The 23902-nt window shown below is 39.0% G+C and overlaps 1 protein-coding gene across 1 annotated transcript in view; it reads left to right on the forward strand.

Annotated features, from left to right (window-relative positions):
- The first annotated feature begins 288 nt into the window (after nt 1-288).
- Nucleotides 289-23902, forward strand: part of LOC126204102 (odorant receptor Or2-like) — an 83086-nt gene continuing 59472 nt past the window's right edge. Inside the window, exon 1 of the mRNA XM_049938519.1 lies at nt 289-1109. Coding sequence (XP_049794476.1) covers nt 289-1109 — 821 coding nt within the window. The remainder of the gene's footprint in view (nt 1110-23902) is intronic.

The following is a 23902-nucleotide window of genomic DNA, read 5'->3' on the forward strand; positions in this document are numbered from 1 at the left end:
ATTTTCATCTTTCATTTCCCCTGTCGTGTTACATTGCTTTCATTACGTAATTCTTGACTAATTGTATAAGACTTTAAATAAAGACTTACAATGTTCAGCATCACTCTATTACTTAAAACTCATTATCAAGCCGGCTATTTGTAGCAGTTGCGTTCATGCATATATAAGGTCGCTGTAATGACAGTGGATGTAAAGTGGCTGAGCGACCCCTACCAGCTGTCGCTTGTTTGTCTGATTTAATCGTCTTACGAATGAAACGACAGTCAGCGGCTCTTCTGGACTAACAAGATGGTGAGAGGATTACCAGAGGATATGGAACAGCCACTGTCCTGGGCGGAAAGCGGGCAGTCGATCCTCAAGCTGAACATCCGCCATCTGTGGTTCTGTGGTGCGTGGCCACTCCCTGGTTCCTGGATGTTTAACATGTACGGCGCTTTCATCCTCGTACTGGGCATCTGGAACGCAGTAGAGAGTTTACTGTCCCTCTACTTTTGCTGGGGAGACATGGATGAGATGACGATGGTGTTCATTAGCACCTTCACCAATGCCTGCGGCACCGCCAAGATGGTCTTTTTCATGCCCAATCGGCGACATTACTATGCGCTGGCTCGACATGTGGAGAAGCTGGTGTCCATGCAAACTGAATTCTGTTCTGCAGACCCTGTCTTGGCTGACATTTGGAAGGGCTCGCAAAGGTGTGCCTGCCGCCTCACCTTAGGACTGCTGTTCTTAATGTTCTCGCAGTACCCTGTGTGGTACCCCATGCCGATCATTGCGCAACCAGAAGACCGGCGGCTGCCATTCGCTCAACACGGGTGGGACAACAATACCAACTACTACGAGCTGTCGTACGTCGTACAGTGCGTGCTAGCGACGTTCGCAACCCAGATCAGCAACGGCGTGGACTTACTCTTCGCTACCGTCATGATCCTGACGGCTGCGCAGATGCAGATTCTTACACTGCGCATTGCCAGTCTGAAACCGGAATACACTGAAGTGAAACTAGAAAAAGGGCCCAGTGTCATGGCCTATCAGACGGAGAATACTTGTGATGATAAAATGTACGAAGAATTGTGTCAGTGCATTGGAAATCACCAGGAAATCCTCAGGTACGTTAGATAAATTGAATAATTTACTTTGCACGAATCTGGATACCCCACACACGATAATGCTTGCTGCACTGGTCAACAGTACTCTGCATCAAAATTTAGAATCTCCTGGTGTCTAGTTTGATGAACAATCAGAAGCGAGGCGGTGTTATCGTAAGAAAACCATGCCGTAATGTCTAGTAAAATGTCACATGTGGAAGTTAACATACACTGACGATGGCTTTAGAGTTGCGTATTTCAATCAAGCGCTTAGTAAGTAACAAACGGTGTTAGTTGTTTGATATAAATAAGTGAGGAGAACAATGCAAGGCCATACAAAGCGAAAATATTATATAGGCTCTGTTGTAAGTGAAGAAAACGACAAGTTACTTGGCAACAGCTGTATCTCTACAAAAGATGTCCTTACAAAACAGTTGCATGATGTCTAGTAGAATACAAGTTAATTCTGTGATATTTGTTACGGAATGAAGGCAGAATGTAAGTTACATTGGAGAGCAGTGTCATCAGAGATGGAGAAAATGTATGGTCTGCGGAACTATGGTGGAGAAAATTGACTCCAGAAACCATCGTGATATTAGCCTTAATTTCTTTAGGTAAACATAAATTACTGTGGTTAGACGTAGGTGTACCCGTTCTTTTCTGTCAAATGCGAGTTCAGTGCCTTTCTTTTTTCATCAGTGTGGTTGGTGTGTGGGAAGAATATCAGGTGCTGTGCGCATTGGGGCCGTTATCTAATTTCCCGGGCCACAGATATTCTGGGGTTTACTAGGATACGAGAGGCCTTTAGGTTACGGCGAAGCCTCTGTGCAGACCACACGGCGTCCGTGCCTTAAACGATTGGTAGTAGTGAACACTCAGTGGCATCAGGAATGTGCAGAAGAGGTAATGTGTAACGGTCCTCCGACTGCTCGACGAATGACGGAATGAATGTAGCTAAATCTGGTAAATCTGGTACTTCGGTACGAATACTATGTTCTTTCCCCCTGTGGGTAACCTGATCTCGATACCTTGGTTCACATTCACGTCGCACATTAATTTTTTTTTTTTTTTTTTTTTTTTTGCAATGATGGGAAGGGTGGTTGATGGTGAGGGGAGAGAGGAGGGGGTCAGTGGTAAGTGAAGCTGGCAGTAGGATACGCAAGACTTAGATGCCATCTGTGCAAAACTAAAGCAATCCACGTGCGACTGAACTTGCTTACGAAGTCACTCCCTAATCTCAGTTTACAATATGTAACCCCCTTCCTCCGCCCCACTCACCACACACAGGGATTTGTAGAAAATTAAAGCTTCTGCTTGTGTTACCTTCTATCACAGCCCGCATATTATATACTCTGCTTCGACCATCATCAGTTATTTTGCTGCCCAAACAGCAAAACTTATCTACTACTTTGAGAGTCTCATTTCCTATTCCAATTCCCTAAGGATCACCCAGTTTAGTTCAACTAAATTCCATTACCCTTGTATTACTTTCATCACGTTCAGTTTATAACTATCTATTCAGTTCAATGGATCTTCCATATACTTTTCATTCTCCGACCGAATTATAATGTCAAGACTGAACTTCGAAGTATTTATTTCTTCTCCCTGGAACTTTCCGTGTTCTTCTTGGTTTCCTTTGCAGCATCAATGTACAGACAAATAACAAATCACTCCCTCGTCAACTACTGCTTCATTTAAATGACCTTCAACTCTTATAACGGCTGTCTGGTATCTGTACGAGCTGTAGATATCTATTACCAGTATATGATTTTTTGTTAGTGACCCTACACTCACCTGATAAGAAGCCTTGTTCTTACTGTCAACGCAGTTCCCTAATTAACAATAAATCGAACTTCAGCTTATCTACTTCCCTTTTTAACTGTCTTATCTTCCTACCCCATTAAGTGATGTAACATTTCACACTTCGTCCCGTAGTAAGCTATTTTTATTTCTACTGATAATAACATCCTTATGAATAGTCCCCGCCCGAAGATCCTAATAGTGAGCTATAAAACCTTCGGAGTATCGTATCCAAGAGGTTGCCATCATCACTAAACCACACGATAGAGCTGCGAAGACACGGAAAATATAACGCCTGTAATTTCCCCTTGGTTTCAGGGGTTCATCGTACGCACACAGCAAGCTCTTATAGGTTAATATTATAAGTCCACATCAATCAATCATCCAGACTATTACTGTTACTTATACTGAAAAGGCTGCTGCCCCTCTTCAAGTGCACTATATTTGTTTGCCCTATTCAAAAAAACCTCTACGTCCTATGGCACGGCTATCTGTGTCGCTGAGGCACGTTAACCATATCACAGCAGCAAGATCTACGGCTGGTGACGTTTACTATGATATGTTTCATCGCTAGAAACATGTCAGGATGAACTGGCACGTAATATCTCACAGAATTCCAAAATCTTGTTAGGCCATTCAAATATTTCTTCCGTAAAAACTTAGAAATCGTTAGCCGATAAATTCTGCAGAGGTATGTGAGCATTCAGTGACCCCACTCTCCATTCGTGCGAGAATCAAGATGAAATACTGTCTATCTTTATATGAAAGGCATCCTCTCACACGTTTTGTAAGCAGAGATATATGTAAATTTAGTTCCAGCAATAACGCGACGAGTTATACGAAGACGACGATCTAATAACAATGTGAAAAGAACGGTTCTAACGTAATTTCACCGTTTACCTGTTTTCAAGTTAAAAAGTATTGAGCCTGAGAATAAGAGTTAGCTAATAATGGCTTTACGCTTTGTGGTATGTTATAATTATTGCTCTCACTAATTATTTCACCATGTACATAGTTAAATATAATGAAGGGCAAGGTGACGGGTTACACAGTAGGTAATATGACATGACAATCATATTTATTATGTGTTTCACTAAGTGATTACTTAAATAAGCGGTAAATAAGTGTGTTTTTGCACGTAATAATGTTTGACCAAGTACTCACTTTGGAATCGACGGCAAAAAATCTGAAAAGAGCTGCTAATAGTAATCGCCTGTATTGAATCGCAACTATAATTGAAAAAAATACTCGGCAACAACTTTCTAACACTTTCTCCATCTCTCTACATATGTTATGGTTATCATTTTAAAAATACCTTATCAGTACAAATAACTCATAGTCTTACTGCTTAACGCAGAAAATAAACCATTCAACCAACGATGGAAGTCAGCTGCGATGTAGCACCTATTGGCCGAGCGGTTCTAGGCGCTTCAGTCCGGAACCACGCCGCTGCTACGGTCGCAGGTTCGAATCCTGCCTCGGGCATGGATGTGTGATGTCCTTAGGTTAGTTAGGTTTAAGTAGTTCTAAGTCTATGGGACTGATGACCTCAGATGTTAAGTCACATATTGCTTAGAGCTATTTGAACCGTTTGTAGCACCTATTTACTGTAAAAATGTAATAAATACGGAAGTTTCACTATCTATTCTCAACTGACTGAAAGTAAGTGCTAAACTCTCTACCTTTTCGTTTAAATAACGGTTTCCACATTTAGCGTCTACTGAACGGCCCCTGGATCTCAGACACGTCGAGTGTCCTCGCCGAGGTTGTTGGACTATTGGTGGGCAGGAGATAGTTGGAGGACGTACTGTGGCGTTTATGCCACATCTCTGTCCACAATTATTACAGTTTTAATGCTTTGTTTTAGGGCACAGTATAGGAAGATTCTATTACGGGAGGCTAGCGAGTAGGTAGGATCACAAGTCAGACTCATCTAACGACGCGCGAAATGGCCACATAGCATGAGAACAGCCGGGCGAGCAAGAGCCATATAGTACTGCAGCTGACAGATATTGGGGATTCACCTACCACGCTGGGCGCCAAGAAACGAATCTTTTGTTATTCATATATACTGCCTAAACCGAACTTGTTAACAATAATTTCAATATCACTCAATCCACCACGTAGCGCTCTGTATGAAAATCGCTGACTGCGCTGTGTGCAGTCTGTGGCTGGTTGGACTCATTGCTGGATTATTCGCTAGTGTAGTGCTGGGCAGTTGGATGTGAACAGCACATAGCGGTGGGCAGTTGGAGGTGAGCCGCCAGCAGTGGTGGATGTGGGGAGAGAGATGCCAGAGTTTTGAGAAGTTAATATGAGTGGACGATCTGGACGTGTGTCCGTCAGGAAAAGGAAATTTGTAAAACTCGATGCCACGAATTATGTATATATTATGCGTTTTGAACACTATTAAGGCAAATACATTATTTGTTCTCTATCAAAATCTTTCATTTGCTAACTATATGCCTATCAGTAGTTAGTGCCTTCAATAGCTAGAATCTTTTATTTAGATGGCATTATTGGCGCTCACTGTATTGCAGTAGTTCAAGTAATGAAGATTTTTGTGAGGTAAGTGATTCATGAAGGGTATAGGTTATTGTTAGTCAGGGCTATTCTTTTGTAGGGATTATTGAAAGTCAGAATGCGTTGTGCTAAAATATTGAGCGTCAGTTCAGAAATGATCAGAATAAGTAAAGAGAAAACTGTCTCAGTACGTTTAATTTTGCTCAGCTGTTTGAAAATCAAATAACGTAAGTGTTTTTCCAGCACTGTCATTCGTAAATTTTCAAAGGGGAAGTTTCACTGTTAACTGTCACAATGCAAACGGTTGCGTTTGGAATGTTGCCGTGACCGAGAAGCATGGGTTGCTGATGGATGACGACGTATTATGCTCAGCGAAGAATCGTGGATGAGCACTATCCCAGATGTTAATCGTCGGCTAATACGACGGTGACCTGGAGAGAGGCCCCATACTTCCAAAGTTTTGGAGTGGCATGGTGGTATTTCTCCTGGCGTCTTGGTCTGTGGAGCCATCGGATGTGACTATAGGTCATAGCTGATAGTTGTATTGAACTGGGGGCCTAGAAACGACGGAGAGCCTTCGTCCCCGCCTTAGCCCTCAGTGGTTCACAACCCCACAACAGGCTACAGCAGTCCACTCACCCCACCGCTGCCCCACACCGAACCCAGGGTTATTGTGCGGTTCGGCTCCCAGTGGAGTCCCCCCCCCCCCCCCTTCGGGAACGACTCACACCAGACGAGTGTAACCCCAGTGTTTGCGTGGTAGAGTAATTATGGTGTAAGCGTAAGTGGAGACAATGTTTGCGCAGCAATCGCCGATATAGTGTAACTGAGATGGAATGAGGGGAACCAGACCGCAGTCGCCGAGGCAAATGGGAAACCGCCTTAAAAAACATCCACAGACTGGCCGGCACACCGGACCTTGACACTAATTATCGTATGGCAGCGAAATTTGTTAGATACGCTAATGCGTTAATGTTGAAACTATTTATGCTGGAAAAAACTTATTTCCAATTTTGGCCACGAGGTCCAAATCGGACGCTGTGCACTTTATGTACAACGTCTACGCTATCATCTGACAAGCAACAACGCGAATTAACAATTTGGCTATCGAGAAGAGAGACCGAGCGAGATGGCACGGTGGTAGCACGCTGGACTTTCATTCGGGAGGACGACGGTTCAAATCTGCGTCCGACCATCCTGATTTTGGTTTTCCGTCATTCCGCTAAATCGCTTCAGGCAAATGCCGGTATGGTTCCTTTGAATGACACGGCCGACTTCCTTCCCCGTCCTTCCCTAAACCGATGGGACGGGTGATCTCGCTCTTTGGTCCCCTCTCTCAAACCAACCAACAACAACGAGAAGAGAGACTGCACGCTATTAGTGAAACTGTTTAACGTGAACGACAGCAACTTTTTCAGTTTAAAACTTCGGCTGTCGTTTTCCTACCTTTTACTGCCACAACAGACTGGTCAACGCGTGACTTAACGGACATCTTAAATAAGATATTTCAGTGACTGTACTTCTTCGAATTACGATGCGAGGTTCCTTCGGACGTGCATGCGTGTCCTGGAGAAACAGGCATTGCGGCGACTGCAGCTGGTTTGGAAAACATTAAATGAATTCCTATTTGTGAAAATGGATAACCATCAGCTGTATAATGGAATGATGACAGGGAAAATTTGTACCCGTCTGGGACTCGGACCCGGATTTCCGGCTCATCGCGAGAGGTCGCCTTACCATTTCTCTACCCGAACACGACGCAGGGCTACACCCAAACTTCCAGATGTCGTGAACCATGTGTTTACAACCTGTACTCCTACATCCATTGAGTACATTCCCTTACAGGGGAGGCATTTTACTTGACAGTCACTTGCCTGGACTCGGCAGGTAAATGTTATACTGAAGTGCCTGTGCTATTTCGAATTACTATGCAAAGATCTTTCGGAACTGTAATAACTTATTTATCCGCCGACTTCGGGCAAACGAGTGTCAAGTTAAATGTCTCATCTGTACAGGAATCGTACATAACGGTTGTGCGAGTACAGGTTGTAGATACATGGTAGACGACGTATTGAAGTACAGGTCTGGCCGTCGGTGGCGCACGGATAGCCACATGTTAAGGTGACCGCTTCCGATAAGCGAGAAATCCGAGTTCGAGTCCCGGTGAGCTACAAAGTCTCACTGTCTCATTACACTAAACAACTGATGGTTATGCATGTTCGCATCTGCTAATAAATTTAATGGAAGCCTTAGACCCGCTTGGTGATTTCAGATAGGACGGGAATTTGCTAGGTTTTTCGGCTAGATCTTTTCCTAAGATATGGCGGTGATAGTACTTCAAATCTTCGGACATACACGTTTTCAAAGACAGACAAATCTTTACCAAACTTTACATGTCTTTACTTGCGCTTTCTCTTATGAACCGAGAGTGCAACAGAATTTCTTTGTTAAGCTATGGCGCTTCAGTCTGGAACCGCGTGACCGCTACGGTCGCAGGTTCGAATCCTGCCTCGGGCATGGATGTGTATGATGTCCTTAGGTTAGTTAGCTTTAAGTAGTTCTAAGTTCTAGGGGACTGATGACCACAGATGTTAAGTCCCATAGTGCTAAGAGCCATTTGAACCATTTTTTTGTTAATCTATGATGGTATCTTCTGGCATTAACCCACTTACTAGGCACATACTTCTGTACAGTACGATTTATAATCTGTTTTAACTTTGCTCCTAATTCCTCTACATCCATCACACCGGAACAAAATGATGTCAGTTCATTGTCCAAGTCAGATGCTAACAACTGGTCATCTGAAATATCTATCAAAAACACTCTCCAAGCTTTCTTGACTGATTTGTTAGCTTTCGTAACCATGGTCACAATGATGAGATCATGATGACTAATCCCTTTCTCTATACTGATGCCATTGGTAATATCGGGTCTCTTTGTTGCTACAAGATCTAAGATCTTTCTGTTGCGAATAAGCTGTCAAACTAACTGCTCAAAACAGTTTCCGGAAAACGGGTCAGAGTTATTTCTCAGTGCATGGATACAGTGAATACAGGTACGTTCCAGTCTATGCTCGGTAGGTTAAAGTCGCCTCAAACTAGTATTGCATGATCTGCTTATTTGCAATATAGAACTGTCACATAGGAATCGGGTGACTGGTAAAAATATCCTACAATTATCTTGATTTCACCTACACCCATTATAAGCGACTAGATAACTTCACTGATCGAATCAAATTCGACCTCAAGAGCTAGAGATCTGAAGAGCTAGAGATCTTCACTGTAGCCTCACAATATATATTCGCTTATGAAATTTGTTATTAACAGTCCAAACGAATTGAAAAGTAATAGCAGTGTACATGGCTACAACACCAGAAGAAAGGATGATCTTCACTACTCAAGGTTAAATCTAACTTTGGCTCAGAAGGGGGTAAATTATCCTGCTTTGGTCACTTACCTAATAGCATCAAAAGTCTGACAGATAGCCATATAGCATTTAAAAGGAAATTAAAAGAATTTCTTAATGGCAACTCCTTCTACTAATGAGATGAATTTTTGGATACAGTAAGTGGGTAATTTCCCCAACCCCCACAAAAAAATCAAATATTAAGTGTCGTGTAATATTTTGTGTAATGTAATATCTTGTATAGACACCTTTTCTTAACCTGACACGTTCCACATCATTACGAAGTGTCGTATTCATGATCTATGGAACAAGTACTAATCTAATCTAATCTAGTAAATAGACAAAAATTTTGGCAACTGTAATGAACACTTCCCACTCTAGGGTTATAATCTGTCTTCCTGATATACATTCCATCACCCGCCAAATATCTCGGAGCTTTCTACTTCGGGTTTCGGCCAGCTCTCGGCCCCAAGAATAAAGTGAGGGCGAGAACTTCCCTGAAAGGCAATAGATTCAGGAACTTTGTTACGAATACTTCGACACTTTACTGATAAAATTTACCCTGAACGCTGTCTGATTTCGCTGTCTGCGAATTGACTTGCGAGTGTTCATCGGAGTACATCAGACTACCGCCTAGCCTAAAAAACTTCATGTGCATTTCACAAGATCTCTGTATAACGGATCTTTTACGTTGGGATTTTTTGTTAGATGTTTTCGTTAAGTAGCTGAATACATTGTAATTAGGAATAATTTAACTAAGCAGAGTAGAGAAGATAAAGTCAAAGAGATGTTCATTGGGCGGACATTGTCGTAATGTAACGTCATTGCGTTGTTCGGATGTTAAAACAAGTCGTTTGTGTTCCGTTCTGCTGTTCGGTCGTGCGCGTATCTGAAAGGAATTAATTCGGGGACTAGAATAAACTTTTACATAGTAGTTACGATTCGATGTTCCGACAAAAGGGGTTAACGCCAGTGTTAATTTGAATTGTGGGCGACAGGATTAGTTTTGACAGATACGTGAAAACGGACGTAACGAAAGTTGTTCGCATATCATCCTTGAACGTGACCTTTTATTTAATTAACGATTGCGGGCTCATTAAAAGCTATTATCTCATGATTAGGATCAATCCCTCTTTCCTCCTAGATAGTGATCATTCATTAACATTTACGTCGTAAGAAAAGGATTATTAATAAAAGTCATGTTAAATGACAATTACGTGTTATTCCGTTAGTGTGGAACCGACGTAATATCTCTGAAATGACATTGATATATAATTTGTGTTAAATACTGAACTGAGATAGGAAGTAAATTGAAATTAGTGTACATTTGATACTGAGACTATAGAAGCAGAAGCGCTTAAGGTTCTCTAAAATGGCAAAATAGGTACGAACTTTAACTCAATAGTTGACATTATGTATTGCAAAGACATCAGCATTTAATACTTATTTTGACGACGTGCTGTTAAACAAAGGAATGTTTAGTCTCTGTACAAGTAATAAAATTAAATCCAAAAACATAATTAATAACGGCGAACTCCGCTTTAATAAACTGTGTTACTTGTCGTCATCGGGCAATAACTGCTCAACCCTGGAGACTTGTGTGGTGAAATTAGAAGTCGGGCATATAAAACAAAGATCTATTCAAGCTACAGTGGAGTCGGTACAACACGACGTGGGCAGTTATATCTGCAAAACGAGGAACTTTGCGTAGTGCACCCCTGGCCTATCGAGGGGAGTCCTGAATCACCGATGTTTTCACGTAAACTAACAAAAACCATCACTCTAGATACCAAATGACGTTTACTTTTCTGGGAACTGATTTCAGTCATAGACAAACCATCTTCAGATCAGTATTTAACTATGAAATTATCCATATAGGGAAGGAATAATGTTAATATTCGCCTTATAAAATATTAAGTAAGCAACATAATTACAGAACAAAAATAAAACGTATTAGGTCACAACCTCACTTCCACCGTTTTGCAGTGGATGGCATTAGCGGTAAGTGGTAGGTCTTTAGTGTAATAAAGTAAGATTAGTTATTTGCAAACATAACGCCATCAAAATAATAGTTGAATACTGATTTAATCATAAAGTTATTTTTGACTGAATATTTCAACTTACGAGCCAATTCTCATCAACTGCAGCAGTTTTTAATTTTCTGCTTCCATGATGAAGGAAGCCCGGCCGAAGCTCTTAAGCAGCTGGGTAAGACGTATGATGAGGCAGGAAAAGAATGTGCACACGTGGTTTCAACGCTTCAAGAACGGTGCTTTTGACATGAAGTCCGGCATGGCGGTGGAAGAGAGAAGGTCTTCGAAGCTGCTGAAACCGACGAAAACAATCATAGGATATGATTGTCGAAAAAAATTGATGTGACAAAGATAAACAGTAACAACACATCGACAGACATGAAAAGGTGATTTCACTGTATGAGAAGGCTCTACCTCTTGCCGAACCCCCCCCCCCCCCCAAAACATACTTGTAAACCTTGAAATGGGAAGTTCTAACTCACCCACCGTGTATTCCAAACATTGCTTCCTCTGACTACCACCTTTTTCGATGAATGGAAAACGGTCTGGCTGGTCACGACTTCCGCCGTGTGAACAAGTGCCAAATTGGATCAAGGATCTTCTCAAAAGACGTCCAGTTCTTCCTCCTCTGGATTCGTACGTTGCCTGAAACATGAGGGAAAGTAGTGGTCAGAAATGGCCAGTACCTTGGATCGTAAATTTTTTGTAAGTTTTTCAGAATGAAGCTGCTGTTATGATGATTTTCTGTGAAGGCAATCTATAATGACAAACTTATGCCGAAGTTTTTATTCCTAAATAATCCGCATATTGGAGATGTGAAGGGAGCTAATATAAAAAATATATATACCTCTACATTTTTATTTTTTAAATATATTTTTATAAGGTTTTTATTTGCTAAATAATCCACGTATTGAAGATAGTGAGTGTAGCTTCTACAATGATATAAAAAATTTTATATCTCTATATTTTTATTTTTTTAAATATATTTTTATAAGTTGTATATAATGTGGTATGGTGATAGTAATTATACTAGATATTGCACTCACGGTAATTTCTTTACCGATTTTGGTGCAGGTTGGAGAGAGAGAGCAGATATTGTGAACTGCGTTGCGTCGCTTCTCGATTGTGTGCAGGAGGAATAGTGTTTGATTACGCGAAGGTGGTTTGAACCTGAGATTTAACCCGAATTGCCTTCACGCAATCTGATTTTTCGATGCAAATATCTAAGGGACCCAACTGAATGTTGAAAGGGAAATGGATGAAGGAAAGGGGATTATGGTAAGGGTTATCAAATCTGCGATTGAATATATTAGTAGGCTCCTGAAAACAACCAAGATACCGCAGTAAAGAGCTGCCCTGTAGCATAGTTTGCATACGAAAAACACTGAGGTTACTCAAATGAAAGAATAAAGAAAGGGATTTCATCATAAGACATCAGTATATTCTGAAATAATCCATACCACTGGTAGGAACAAATAACCACGGTATACGAAACTTACATTTTGCACTTCTTACGCACATTCCATGCTACGACAACGTCCTTTCTTCTATGTCCAATATTTTCTCAAAATTAATTTTCCTTACATACGCGTGAATATTTCATAGCGTCGTACTGTTTATCGAAGCGTTCGTTCGAAAATTTACGTTACTGGTACACAAATATTATATAAAACTTGTTGCGATGCTATACTGCACTTCTTAACACGTCAGCATCGAAACAGTAAAAGGTAACCAAGTCTCTAGAACTAATCATAACAAAAGACAAAATTTTTATGATTCATATGTTTCGTATCTTACTAGGATCGAGCGCTGCAGCAATTATTTACATATCTGCGCTCGGCGGGTCATAGTGTTTATTTGAAGCAGTTAATGATGGACTCGCGTCTTTGTGCAGACGCACATAACAAAAATGTTTCTTTTCCTAACATTTGCGCTGTGATGCGTAACATTTTACCAATTACAGCTCGATGGTGGTTCTTCTCTTTTATGACAAATATTTTATATACAGAGCATTCGAAACCCAGTAATATTACAAGCTATGGGCGCTAGAATGTGGAGTGCCAAGTGAAGAAACAGAAAGATTTATTTGCGTTCAGTAGATGAGTAACAGTAGCGGAGGACGCCAGAAACATTTGAGCAGTGTACGGCGATAATGCCGCTGGAGAGAACACACAAAGAAAATGGTTTCCTCGTTTTAAGGAGGATCGTTTTGACGTTAGTGAGTCTACACGTTCAGGAAGACCTTTGGGATTTGATGAAGGTCGTTGAAACGCATTAACCACAATGACTCACGTAAGTGTACTCGAGAATTGGCAGACGTGAGAAACTGTGATTATTCCATAAACATGTTACAGTTTCTTGCAATAGAGAAGGTTCAATAATCGGGTGTGTGGGTACAGCGTGCTCTAAGTCAAATACACCAAAATCAGCGGGTCGCCACTTGTAGTTCTACGATTGCTCGTCATCAATGGGCTCGTGACCAACACCGGCCATTTACACCCTATATCGTACTGGTGACGGGAAATGATGTCTTGATACTAACTTAAGGAAAAGAAAGTATTGATTGAGCCCTAACAAAACATCAACTCCCTCGTGCATCCACGAAATATAACGTTATGCATGTTTTGTTCAAATGGTTCAAATGGCTCTGAGCACTATGGGACTTAACATCTTTGGTCATCAGTCCCCTAGAACTTAGAACTACTTAAACCTAACTAACCTAAGGACATCACACACATCCATGCCCGAGGCAGGATTCGAATCTGCGACCGTAGCGGTCGCGCGGCTCCGGACTGAGCGCCTAGAACCGCGAGACCACCGCGACCGGCGCATGTTTTGTTCAAATGGCTCTGAGCACTATGGGACTCAACTGCTGTGGTCATCAGTCCCCTAGAACTTAGAACTACTTAAACCTAACTAACCTAAGGACATCACACACATCCATGCCCGAGGCAGGATTCGAACCTGCGACCGCAGCAGTCGCACGGTTACGGACTGCGCGCCTAGAACCGCGAGACCACCGCGGCCGGCGCATGTTTTGTAACAGCGACTATGTGGTATAATACGAATTGCTTTCTTGAGGTGTAACGATCACTGCTGACATTTATTGTCAACAAACCAGAGGTCTTGCAGACGCAGTCCATAACAACGACCAGGGAGACCGCGTGAAGCGATGCTGCTCCTCTATAGTGCCTGCCCGCATTCTGTTGGACTGACAGAGAACGCTATACAGCTGTTGGGTTGGGAAGTCATTCCGCGCCCGCCTTATTCACCTACGTTGCACCCTCAGATTTTCATCTTTTCCGATATCTATCGAATAAACGTCCTGGAACTTGATTTCTGGATGAAAATGCGCTCCGAACACAGCTCGACGAGTTCTACGCCTCAAAACCACGTGACTTCTGCAGTCGCTGAATCGAAAAGGTACCCTAACGTTGGCAGACTTGTAAATAGCGAAGGAGAATATATTATTGATGAATAAAGTGCCTGTTTATGCTGGGTGTATTAAACTTAAAGAAAACCGGTACGAAAATTGTTCTTTCTATGGTCGGTGTATTTGGAGGTCCTAGTTTCACTTTACGTATAATTACATCAACCTAACTAGTGCCGTAATCGTTTGCTCTACAGTTTACATCAATACAGAATTTTCTTCTTGAGTCTTCTTAGAGTCCAGGGTTTGACGTTCTGTGGATCATAGTAGGGAAAAATGCTTTTTATATGTAGGTATGAGTATGGCAAGACTTGGCATTAATAACAGCATCATCTTTAGTAGGCTTTTTTAAACCTTCAAAATAATGCCCTACTCTACGATTGGTAGTAGTTAAGTCAAGAAAATTAATTTGCTTATCACATTAATGTTCAGCTGTGTAATGTAACTGAGGATGCGACGAAAATGTTTAAACAGTATGATACATAACTGTAAGGTATCAGCTACCGTTCCAGTCAGGGAACTGTCCATAGCCAATCCATCTTCCTGGCAATATACCTTATCTTTGAACGAAAAATACTTGAAATACAGTAAATTCTCAGGAAGTTCAATGAATTCTACCAGTTCTCCGGAATTCACCACATTACGCTTCGTCAAACTGGCCTTAACAATATTTCTTTTTTCTTGAACCATAATGCTAGTATAAAGATTTTACATGTCTAAGGATGAAAACCTCACATCATCAGGAATATCAATATTAAACGTTGTCTGAACTCGTTCATACCTTAGCCCTATGTGTGTATTGTCTTTAAAATGTTATTAAACTTTTTGTTTAACTGATGAAGTGGGTAGCTGATGTAGTTCTGAACTGATCGAACGTTGATGGATACCCCACTTATGCAACTGGGGTTGGCACCCAGTACAGATTACTGTGACTTCATCAATTTCAAACATACCTCTTCCCTTTGGCAAGAACAAAGATTACCATCATCAATTGGTTTTCGGATTTTAGTTGGAAACATTGTGGTAGACTCCTTAGTAACTTCACAGGTATAATTTCCATTAATGAACTGGTGGGTTTTGATTATGTATTCTTCTCTAATAACGAGAATTGTGTTCTCTTTATCCGCTTTAGTTACTATAGGTTCGTCAGCTGTTAATTTAGGATTTATACCTTCTAAGGTATTGAGGTTACTACTAGATATTCTTTGTTTTCCTCACTTTCAATAAATTGCTTAGATTGGAGTGAAAGCTTGGACTCTTCTGTTTTACCATGTTTAGCAGTTTTAGCGGCAACCCTCAGATCTGCAATAATGGTTTACTATTAATCTTATTTAAATTAGTTACAATGTTATGTATGCCTCCTTTACGCAATAATTGCATTTTGGCATTATCGAACTGGATTTCTAAGATGTTCATTACTCATGGATAAAATTGATGCATATTATTGATACTATTCTGTGCTGTTTTCTTATTACTATTAATGAGTGAATTACTTTTCTTCAAATGTGCATGTTTTATGACATCCGCATCGTGTTCCTCTTGTCAAATTTGGAATTCAAGGCCACTGAGAAAACGAAAGTTGAAAGCTGATTGCTCAGAAACAAATGAAAATGTTTCATTTCGTTATTCTGGTGTTCTCTAAACCAGTTACCTCTCTAATATCGGAAGTAATCCGATACAAACTGCTCTTCTCTTGAACAAAATTGGAACAGTTGAGTTAGCCTCCGTATTTGCATATTTGGGAATGAAATGAAGTATGACACATTGTTTGTTCCATTATTTTCGTCCATATCACGCTAAATTACTTAAATGTTAAGCAAAAGGATACTATTTGTGGAACTGATAACTGAAACGACAGCGATCTTCTATTGTCATTTAACGAAAACAGTCAGCCCATATTGCGAATGGCGTTTCTTTTTCTGGTAACTTGTTTGAGTCATAGACAGATCATCTTCAGACCAGTATATTACTTGGAAATTAACAAGTCGGTCAAGGAATAATACAGCTGTTTACCTTATATAACATTAAGTAAGCAACACAACTGTAATACAAAAATACAACATTTTTATACCCAATCATGACACACTGAGGTGATGGGTGTAGACATTGTATGTGAAGAAGTACATGTTGTCAGCTACTAACTAGCACAGGGATGCTAAGAGTCAAATATTAATCTTTATTTTTAAATGATTTGTTGTTGTTATACACATATTCATGATTTGAAGGGGTTGGAGAGATATAGTCATCAGCCACATTCAACTAGTTTTGAGATATAGCGACTTTAAAGTTTCATGGAAGTATAAAAATGTTGAAGACAAAATAGACACTTCCTTTTCGCTTTTAATTATACTTTAATACATTGCAAACCTTGTGTAAAATACATGATCTTCTTTCTGTTATGTAATATTAAGTTGAGGGTCATTTTAATTACGATCTGGTCGTAAATGGTTTATGACTGTGTCTCCCTGAAAATAATTTAGAACACAAAATACGTTTTTAAGGTTTTATTTTGAAAATTATTTAACAACTAGTATTTTTTAAGAATTTTTGTATGTTCATATACATAACAGATAAGTCAGGCTAATACTTTATTTTCCATTGTAAATGTGAAATCAAGAAGTTCTTCTGTGTCATCATCGTTCACATTATTTCCAGCACATGATCGAAAAAAACACTGATAGGCTACACATATGTCTGCCATAAGAGCAGTATACCATCAATCTTTTTCTGATTAATTTGAGGTTGCTTTCTACATTTTATTGGTAACCGAAATAGATCTGCTTCAGCAGAGCTTCCTTTCTTCTTGCTATGTAGATCCACTGACGTGAAGGTTCCTGTATCTGAGTAACAGTGCTTCACTCTTAGCGTGAAGGGATCTTTATACTCAAACTTAAATTGAGTCAATTCACTAAAACGAATGGGATCTCCAGATGTGAACAGAGCGGATACCGAGATTAATTACTTCAAATCGCACAATCTTATGAAGTCTCGTTTGTGCATTTTCGTCACAATAAAATTTTTGGACTAGCAGATTTGACTACTTGTGCCCATTCATCTGGTGTTTATACTATTTTATGTCTGTATCTCGCATAAATTTCAACGCGACCAAAATAACAAGTCTAGTATGACCTACCACTGGGAAATAATGCCGCACGGATTCAAATCTTTTGGTGGCAACTAGAGTTCTTTCTAGGGCAATAATAGACCAATTCTTTGCCTGGCCCTTGCAGTTATCTGTGATTATGTGGAATTTTTTGCTTGAATGTTAGTTATCTCCAAGTATTTTAAAGACAGCTCCGAACTTAATGTGAACCCCTTCTTCCATCCTTCTCACTCCACAGAAACATGTATCCCTTATTTGACACACAGTTGTGGATACTGTGGTTATACATCCATATTTTTCTCTTGTAGAATGCTGGGCCAACTGTTAGTTTTGGAGTGGGAGACGTTTGTTGCCTGTCGATTGCTATTACGTGGTTCTCTGTCACATTCTCTTTAGCCAAAGAAGTTAAAGAGACGATCATATATTGCCCACTATCAGCCTTTCTTTAATGCAACTCATGTTGTTTTTTCCTTTGTTTGATATCTTCTGCACATAATTCTGGGTTACTCGTTGCTGTTAGAAAGGCATCACATGTTTAACAGGTGTCGCCTTTCGGCAGTTTGAAGCCTATGTTAAATACTGACACAAAAATTTCCTTGAATTTGCTTTGTGATACAGTAGGGAGACCCTTTTCTTTGCAGTATTCGGAGTATTTGTCTCGAAATAAGGACGCAATCGTGAGACCACATCCAAGATATCCATTTTTGGGGTTCTGCTGCCTGCTGTAGTGACTGTTACATTTTGGTATAGCATTGCAGAACTCTTTGACACCTTGCACAGCTTCATCTTGATACTTATGTAGATGATTGCCATGTTTGCCTGAATGAAAAGACCACGTGAGTTGATACATTACTTTGTGTTATTATTATACTTCGACATTATTTTATTTGGCTAAAAGCCGGCCGAAGTGGCCGCGCGGTTCTGGCGCTGCAGTCTGGAACCGCGAGACCGCTCCGGTCGCAGGTTCGAATCCTGCCTCGGGCATGGATGTGTGTGATGTCCTTAGGTTAGTTAGGTTTAACTAGTTCTAAGTTCTAGGGGACTAATGACCTCAGCAGTTGAGTCCCATAGTGCTCAGAGCCAGAGCCATTTGGCTAAAATGGATGCCTTATAGTGAAATGTAATATACAAACCTCTTCCATTAGAGAAAGATGGAACCTCTTCAATCGAAGAGGAGGAGGACATCGTTAAGAGTGTCATATCTTGAATATCTCAGTTCTGACAAGAGTGTGGCCTATGACTATATCTCTCCGACCCCATCATTTATAGCGGTGGGGTGGGCATGCTATGCAACACACTACATTTTACCTACTGTCAGTAGGTGCGTATTATCACTGGGATGGCAAGCCTAGCAGCGTCCTACTCTACATATGTCTTCAATGTCTTCATTGACTGTACTGTAATATTTGGCAAGACATGCACGATATAATAGTTTCTTGTATTGTGAACAGCTGACAGTTTATCTCGTTATATCTGTAACTTACAAACTCAGTAACACTAAATCTTGTTTTCAATTCATTTAAATGTATTTTAAATATATTTGTCAGTTGTAACTAATGTTGTAATTCTATACATGCACTATATAAGATTTTTTATAATTATACAGATTGTATTTTGTGTATTTTAATCTTATTTGTTGCCCAACTGTTTATCTGTAACAATATTGGTGGAGCTCCTTTTCCATAGCTCTTAGCATCCCTGCCATATTTATAAGTTGAGGACCGGAGCCTCTTAGCACGTACAATGTAACTACATTGCTTCCTTAATGTTATATAAGGTGAATCTCTGTCTTATTCCTGGTCTACTTAGTTAACCTCAGAGTAACATACTGATCTGAAGATGGTCTGTCTATGACTGAAACCAGTTTCCAGGAATATGAACATTGCTTTTGTTGAAAGATGAGAGATGCTATATGCAATTTACACAATTAGTATATATAGCTATAAAAAAGAAATTAAAAACTATAAGGGTGTAAGTGATAAATTTGAGGATGTTGGACGAATCTTGTCAAGTGACAATAAAGAGGGTTTTATATATTTGTGAATTTTGTACAATGATGCTCAACATGAAGTGACTGAATTTTGTCTAAGTAAATGATATATCGTTTGAAAAAAAGTTAGTAAACAAGTTAGTAACTTATATGTTGGTGTTTGAGTGAGGCTGATTGATTTTTATTAGTAGGCTTGAATGTAGCAATATTAGGCATGAACTTTCACCCTGCATCAAAGTGTGTGCTGATCTGAAAATTCCTGACAGATTATAACTGTTTCCTGATTCCGACTCGAATTTGGAGCCTTTGTTTTCTGTGGACAAGTTTTCTACGATCTGAGCTAGACAAGTACAAGCTACAATACACTTCACAACTGTAATTCCATCACTACTTCATCTCCTGCCTTCCAAATCCTCACAGTTCATCTGTATTCCAAGTGGCAGTAAAACTCCTGAAAGAAAGAGTAGTACAGACACATTGGTTTCCCATAGCTTAGAGGACTGTTTGCAAAATGAACTTTCACTCTGAAATTTCTCGGCAGCCTAAAACTAGAAGGTAAAACAAGAAAACCTTAAATATTTGCCTTCTGTGGCAGACGAATTCAATATCAATCAATCAGTTCAGTATCAATATAAGGTTTGGATTAAGAAATCATTTTCACAATGACTATGAAACCCACAGCAAAGATTATAGGAGGGGAATTCAGTAAAAATTGAAATACGTTATTTTATCGGTCAATTTCGGTTGGAAAAATGCGGTATTTGTTATGAAATATCGTGAATATTTCAGCTTGTCACTGTATTTTCGTGAAGTTCCAACATGTCACAGCGCTGTAACTAGCAATCAAAATAGCGTCTCTAACGGAGGTGTGTTGTAAGAAGAGAGCTGTTACTGAGTTTCTTCTGGCAGAATATCACAGCATCGCTGATATTCATATGCACTTGCAGAATGTCTATGGAGACCTGATATGAACAACAACTCAGTGAGTTGTTGTGTGAGGCTTCTTTCATCATCGCAACAAGAACATGCAAACCTGTCTGGTCTCCTGCATCCCAGCCAGCTGAACGTAGCTGTGCCTCCTGCAATGTTGGAACATGTGGACACTCGTTCGAGAAAAAAGCATTTTGTAGCTAAAAGAGAGGGAAATAATTTGGTGTACTGGAATCCTGAACAAAACAAACCTACTTCCAGAAAAAAAAGTGTTACATTACTTATTGAACACTCTTTGTACTTAATCTATGGTATTATCATTTATTATTACTACAATACATTGTTTTCTCAAATTAAATGTCCATGGAATTTAAATGGACATTTTTTGATTTCTACAAATGTGGTTTGAATGCGCTCATGGTAGTACATCTGTTATAACCTATAAAACTATTTGTTATTATTGTGTAAATTTAGCTATGTTTTATTGAATTCAGTCATATAAATTTTATATTTCTAATTTCTTATTGAACTGGTTGTCCTAAATTTTTCTTCACTCTTCTTCTATATATCTTTATAAGTGAACATTGTATGTATATATCTGTTCTATTAATCATTCAGAATTTGTTGTAAGTTGATCTTTAATCTTTATATATGCCCCTTCTTCATCTGTGGTTTCATTTTTTTTCGGTTTTACTTGTATTTCATGAGAACTATCCTAGACACAGAATCTCCTTCTTTTACTTAATTTTTTCTATTTTCTTCATTATCAATATGTTTCTCATATATTCTAATTAATTCTCAATACAGTTGTTAATAGTGACTGTTAATAAATTGTTTAATCAAACAATACTATGCCTCTCTGACTATTTATGTGGAGTATATTGCACTTGCTTCTATTGAGGGTCAACTGTGGACACCTACACGATTTTTCGATTCTCTGCAATGATCAGTGTATGGTGTTGCTACTGAACAGCACTGCAAAGTCCCCATATACAATAGCATCATCTGCAAATAGTCTCATGAGTTTACACTGAAACTAATTTTGTGTCTGAAAATTTCAATCATTTGAAAAAAACTGGTTCCAGTTGCTAGGAGTCTTTAGCTGTGTTAAAGTGTTGATGTGATGCTCCACAGTTTTTGGAACAGGGCTTCAATACAGAGCTTATTTTGGCTTCACTAGGGATTTTTTTGTCTATAAATTTGGTTACATTTAAATCTATGGTGAAGATCACTTTGATTTGTGAGGTGTCTTCTGAGATGGCTGTAGAACCACAGAGGGTCATTCCCAACCACTGATGCATTGCTAGGCATATTTGTATCTGTGTAATATTTTACAATAGACAGTTTCAGATGTGCTGATATTTGATACTCACTGCTCAGGTAATTATAAATCTTCCTATTGTCAGCATTACATAGCAGTAACAACTTACTTCATTTCCTTATATTTCTAGAAACACTGATAGTCAATGGCAGAGCAATGACCTTGAGATCACTGATTTCCTGCTCTGTGTCAATTGAATCAGAAAGTTGTGCCAGTATGTATCCAGAATATCTGAAATGTTATCCTCAGTATACAGTTACATCTAATTTATTACTAAATTCAACAAATAGTAAGGGAGTTTAGTTGAATTTACATAAGAAAAGTGACATATCTCGCCTCTGGAGAGTAGCAACCTCTTTTATTTCACATCTGATTACATTGTATCATTTTTTTTACATCTTTTGCCACAAAGTTAATAAACTTTTTATAGTCCTGACATGTTAAAGGTTATTAATGTTGGCCATTACTGTACTTTATGCAATAATTGAATATGAGTATTGCATACTTTTTATCAACAATATTGTTTAGAAGTTCACTTTACTCAACTGTTAGTTTTTTTGTATTGCATTTTACCATGTGGTTTTAAATGTACTTCCTTTAAGTCATCATGATATTACACATTTACTTCCTCTGACAGGATTTGTTTCTCAGATAAATACATCAGTTTCCCATATTTATGTTATTAGATCATCTTTGTTTTAGTCTAAAGTAGCAATGCATATATGTGTGAAACTTATTTCAATTATAACTATTAGATTCTATCTAACTGACTGGTATATAACTGTCAACAAATGTGATAACTCAATCTGAATGTAACAATTTTTACGATTTGTGTATTGAATTAACAGCTTTCTCCACCATAATGTATGTGTCTGTATTACTTGATGTTCATCATCTAATATATTTGCAGAAACAGGATGCAGATCCATGACTGCTTTAGCTTCAGGTCTATCTAAGCTGTCAGTTCATCCAGAAATATTAAGACCTTTAATCAATTCCTTTTTACTTATTATGTATATTTTATTTTAAGACATTTGTCTTTTTCTCTGATCATACAGTCATCTTAAAACACAACCTTTTTTATTTTTATATGAATAAATTGTGCCTGAGAAAATTTTTTATTTTATTGCCTTTCTTTATATTAATATGCAAAATGTCAAAAATGTGTTCTAAGTGCAAAAGACGAAAACAGAAGAGAAATTTAGTAAGAAACTGGAAAAATTACAAGCTGTTCACAAAAATGTACAGATCATTAATGTAGAAGCAGATATAAACTTATGGAGGAAAATTTCATTAACTGTATAAACTTTGTAAGCTGAAGGTGGAAAAGCTGATTCTGAAGAACATTTCTTGTAAGATCTATAACAATGTGGGGACTACAAAACTGTTAATAAGATACAGTACAAATTTGTAACTCCACTGAAAATAATCATTGCAATTTTATGTAAATTAAGATACTTTCGAAGCAGCTGTTTATTTTTCTGACAAAGCTAGAGAATAAATTATAGAACCCACAGCGTTTAGTAAAAACTACAAATGATTCAACACAATATAAATATTTATCAGTAAAAATAGTGAGGTGGACCATGGTGCTCGCGATTTTGCAGTGGTTTGTCTACCACTGAATGTATTGTTGGTGAAATTTGCTAGCTGTTTTCTTGTTAGTATTCTGAGCTTTTCTGGTGGCCCAGTATTACTTCATTTTCCCACTGAACTGTCTTCCACTCGTCAGAATATTTGGTGGTGTCATTATGGTTAAATTTTGTATGGTCTGTTAGGAGACGTTTGGTTGCAGTAGCTCAATGAAAGTCACCCATGTTGGTTATGAAGTCTTCCGTAATAATAAGCTCTGAAGAACCTATTTGTTTGATCCGCAGGTATCCAATGGATTTACTCCTGGTGGGCACTTTGAAGACCTTATACGGCAACCTATGGGGGTTCATTCTGTACAGACGGCTGTGAAAAGCTAGTTGCCTTCCACTGACTGCATCGTTGAGGTTTCCTTGATGCTGGTAGTCTTCACGATCAGCTTTATGCTGTTGTCTCCAATCTGGTAGGATTGTTCATCCCCCTATCTTTAAGAGAAGTTACGTTTCTTGTAATTTGAGGATTATCATTGGGATCTTCTTGGTTAGGGATAAGAACTCTACTGCATAGGGGACTTACGGTCTGACTGCTATGTTGATTCATTGACAGATATTTTGAGATGTATATTAATAACATTCATGTAAAAATATCAAAGTTAGTGTCAACAGTAAGAGAATGTGAAAAACCCCGCA

This window comes from Schistocerca nitens, chromosome 9, assembly GCF_023898315.1.
Source record: "Schistocerca nitens isolate TAMUIC-IGC-003100 chromosome 9, iqSchNite1.1, whole genome shotgun sequence".
NCBI lineage: Eukaryota > Metazoa > Arthropoda > Insecta > Orthoptera > Acrididae > Schistocerca > Schistocerca nitens.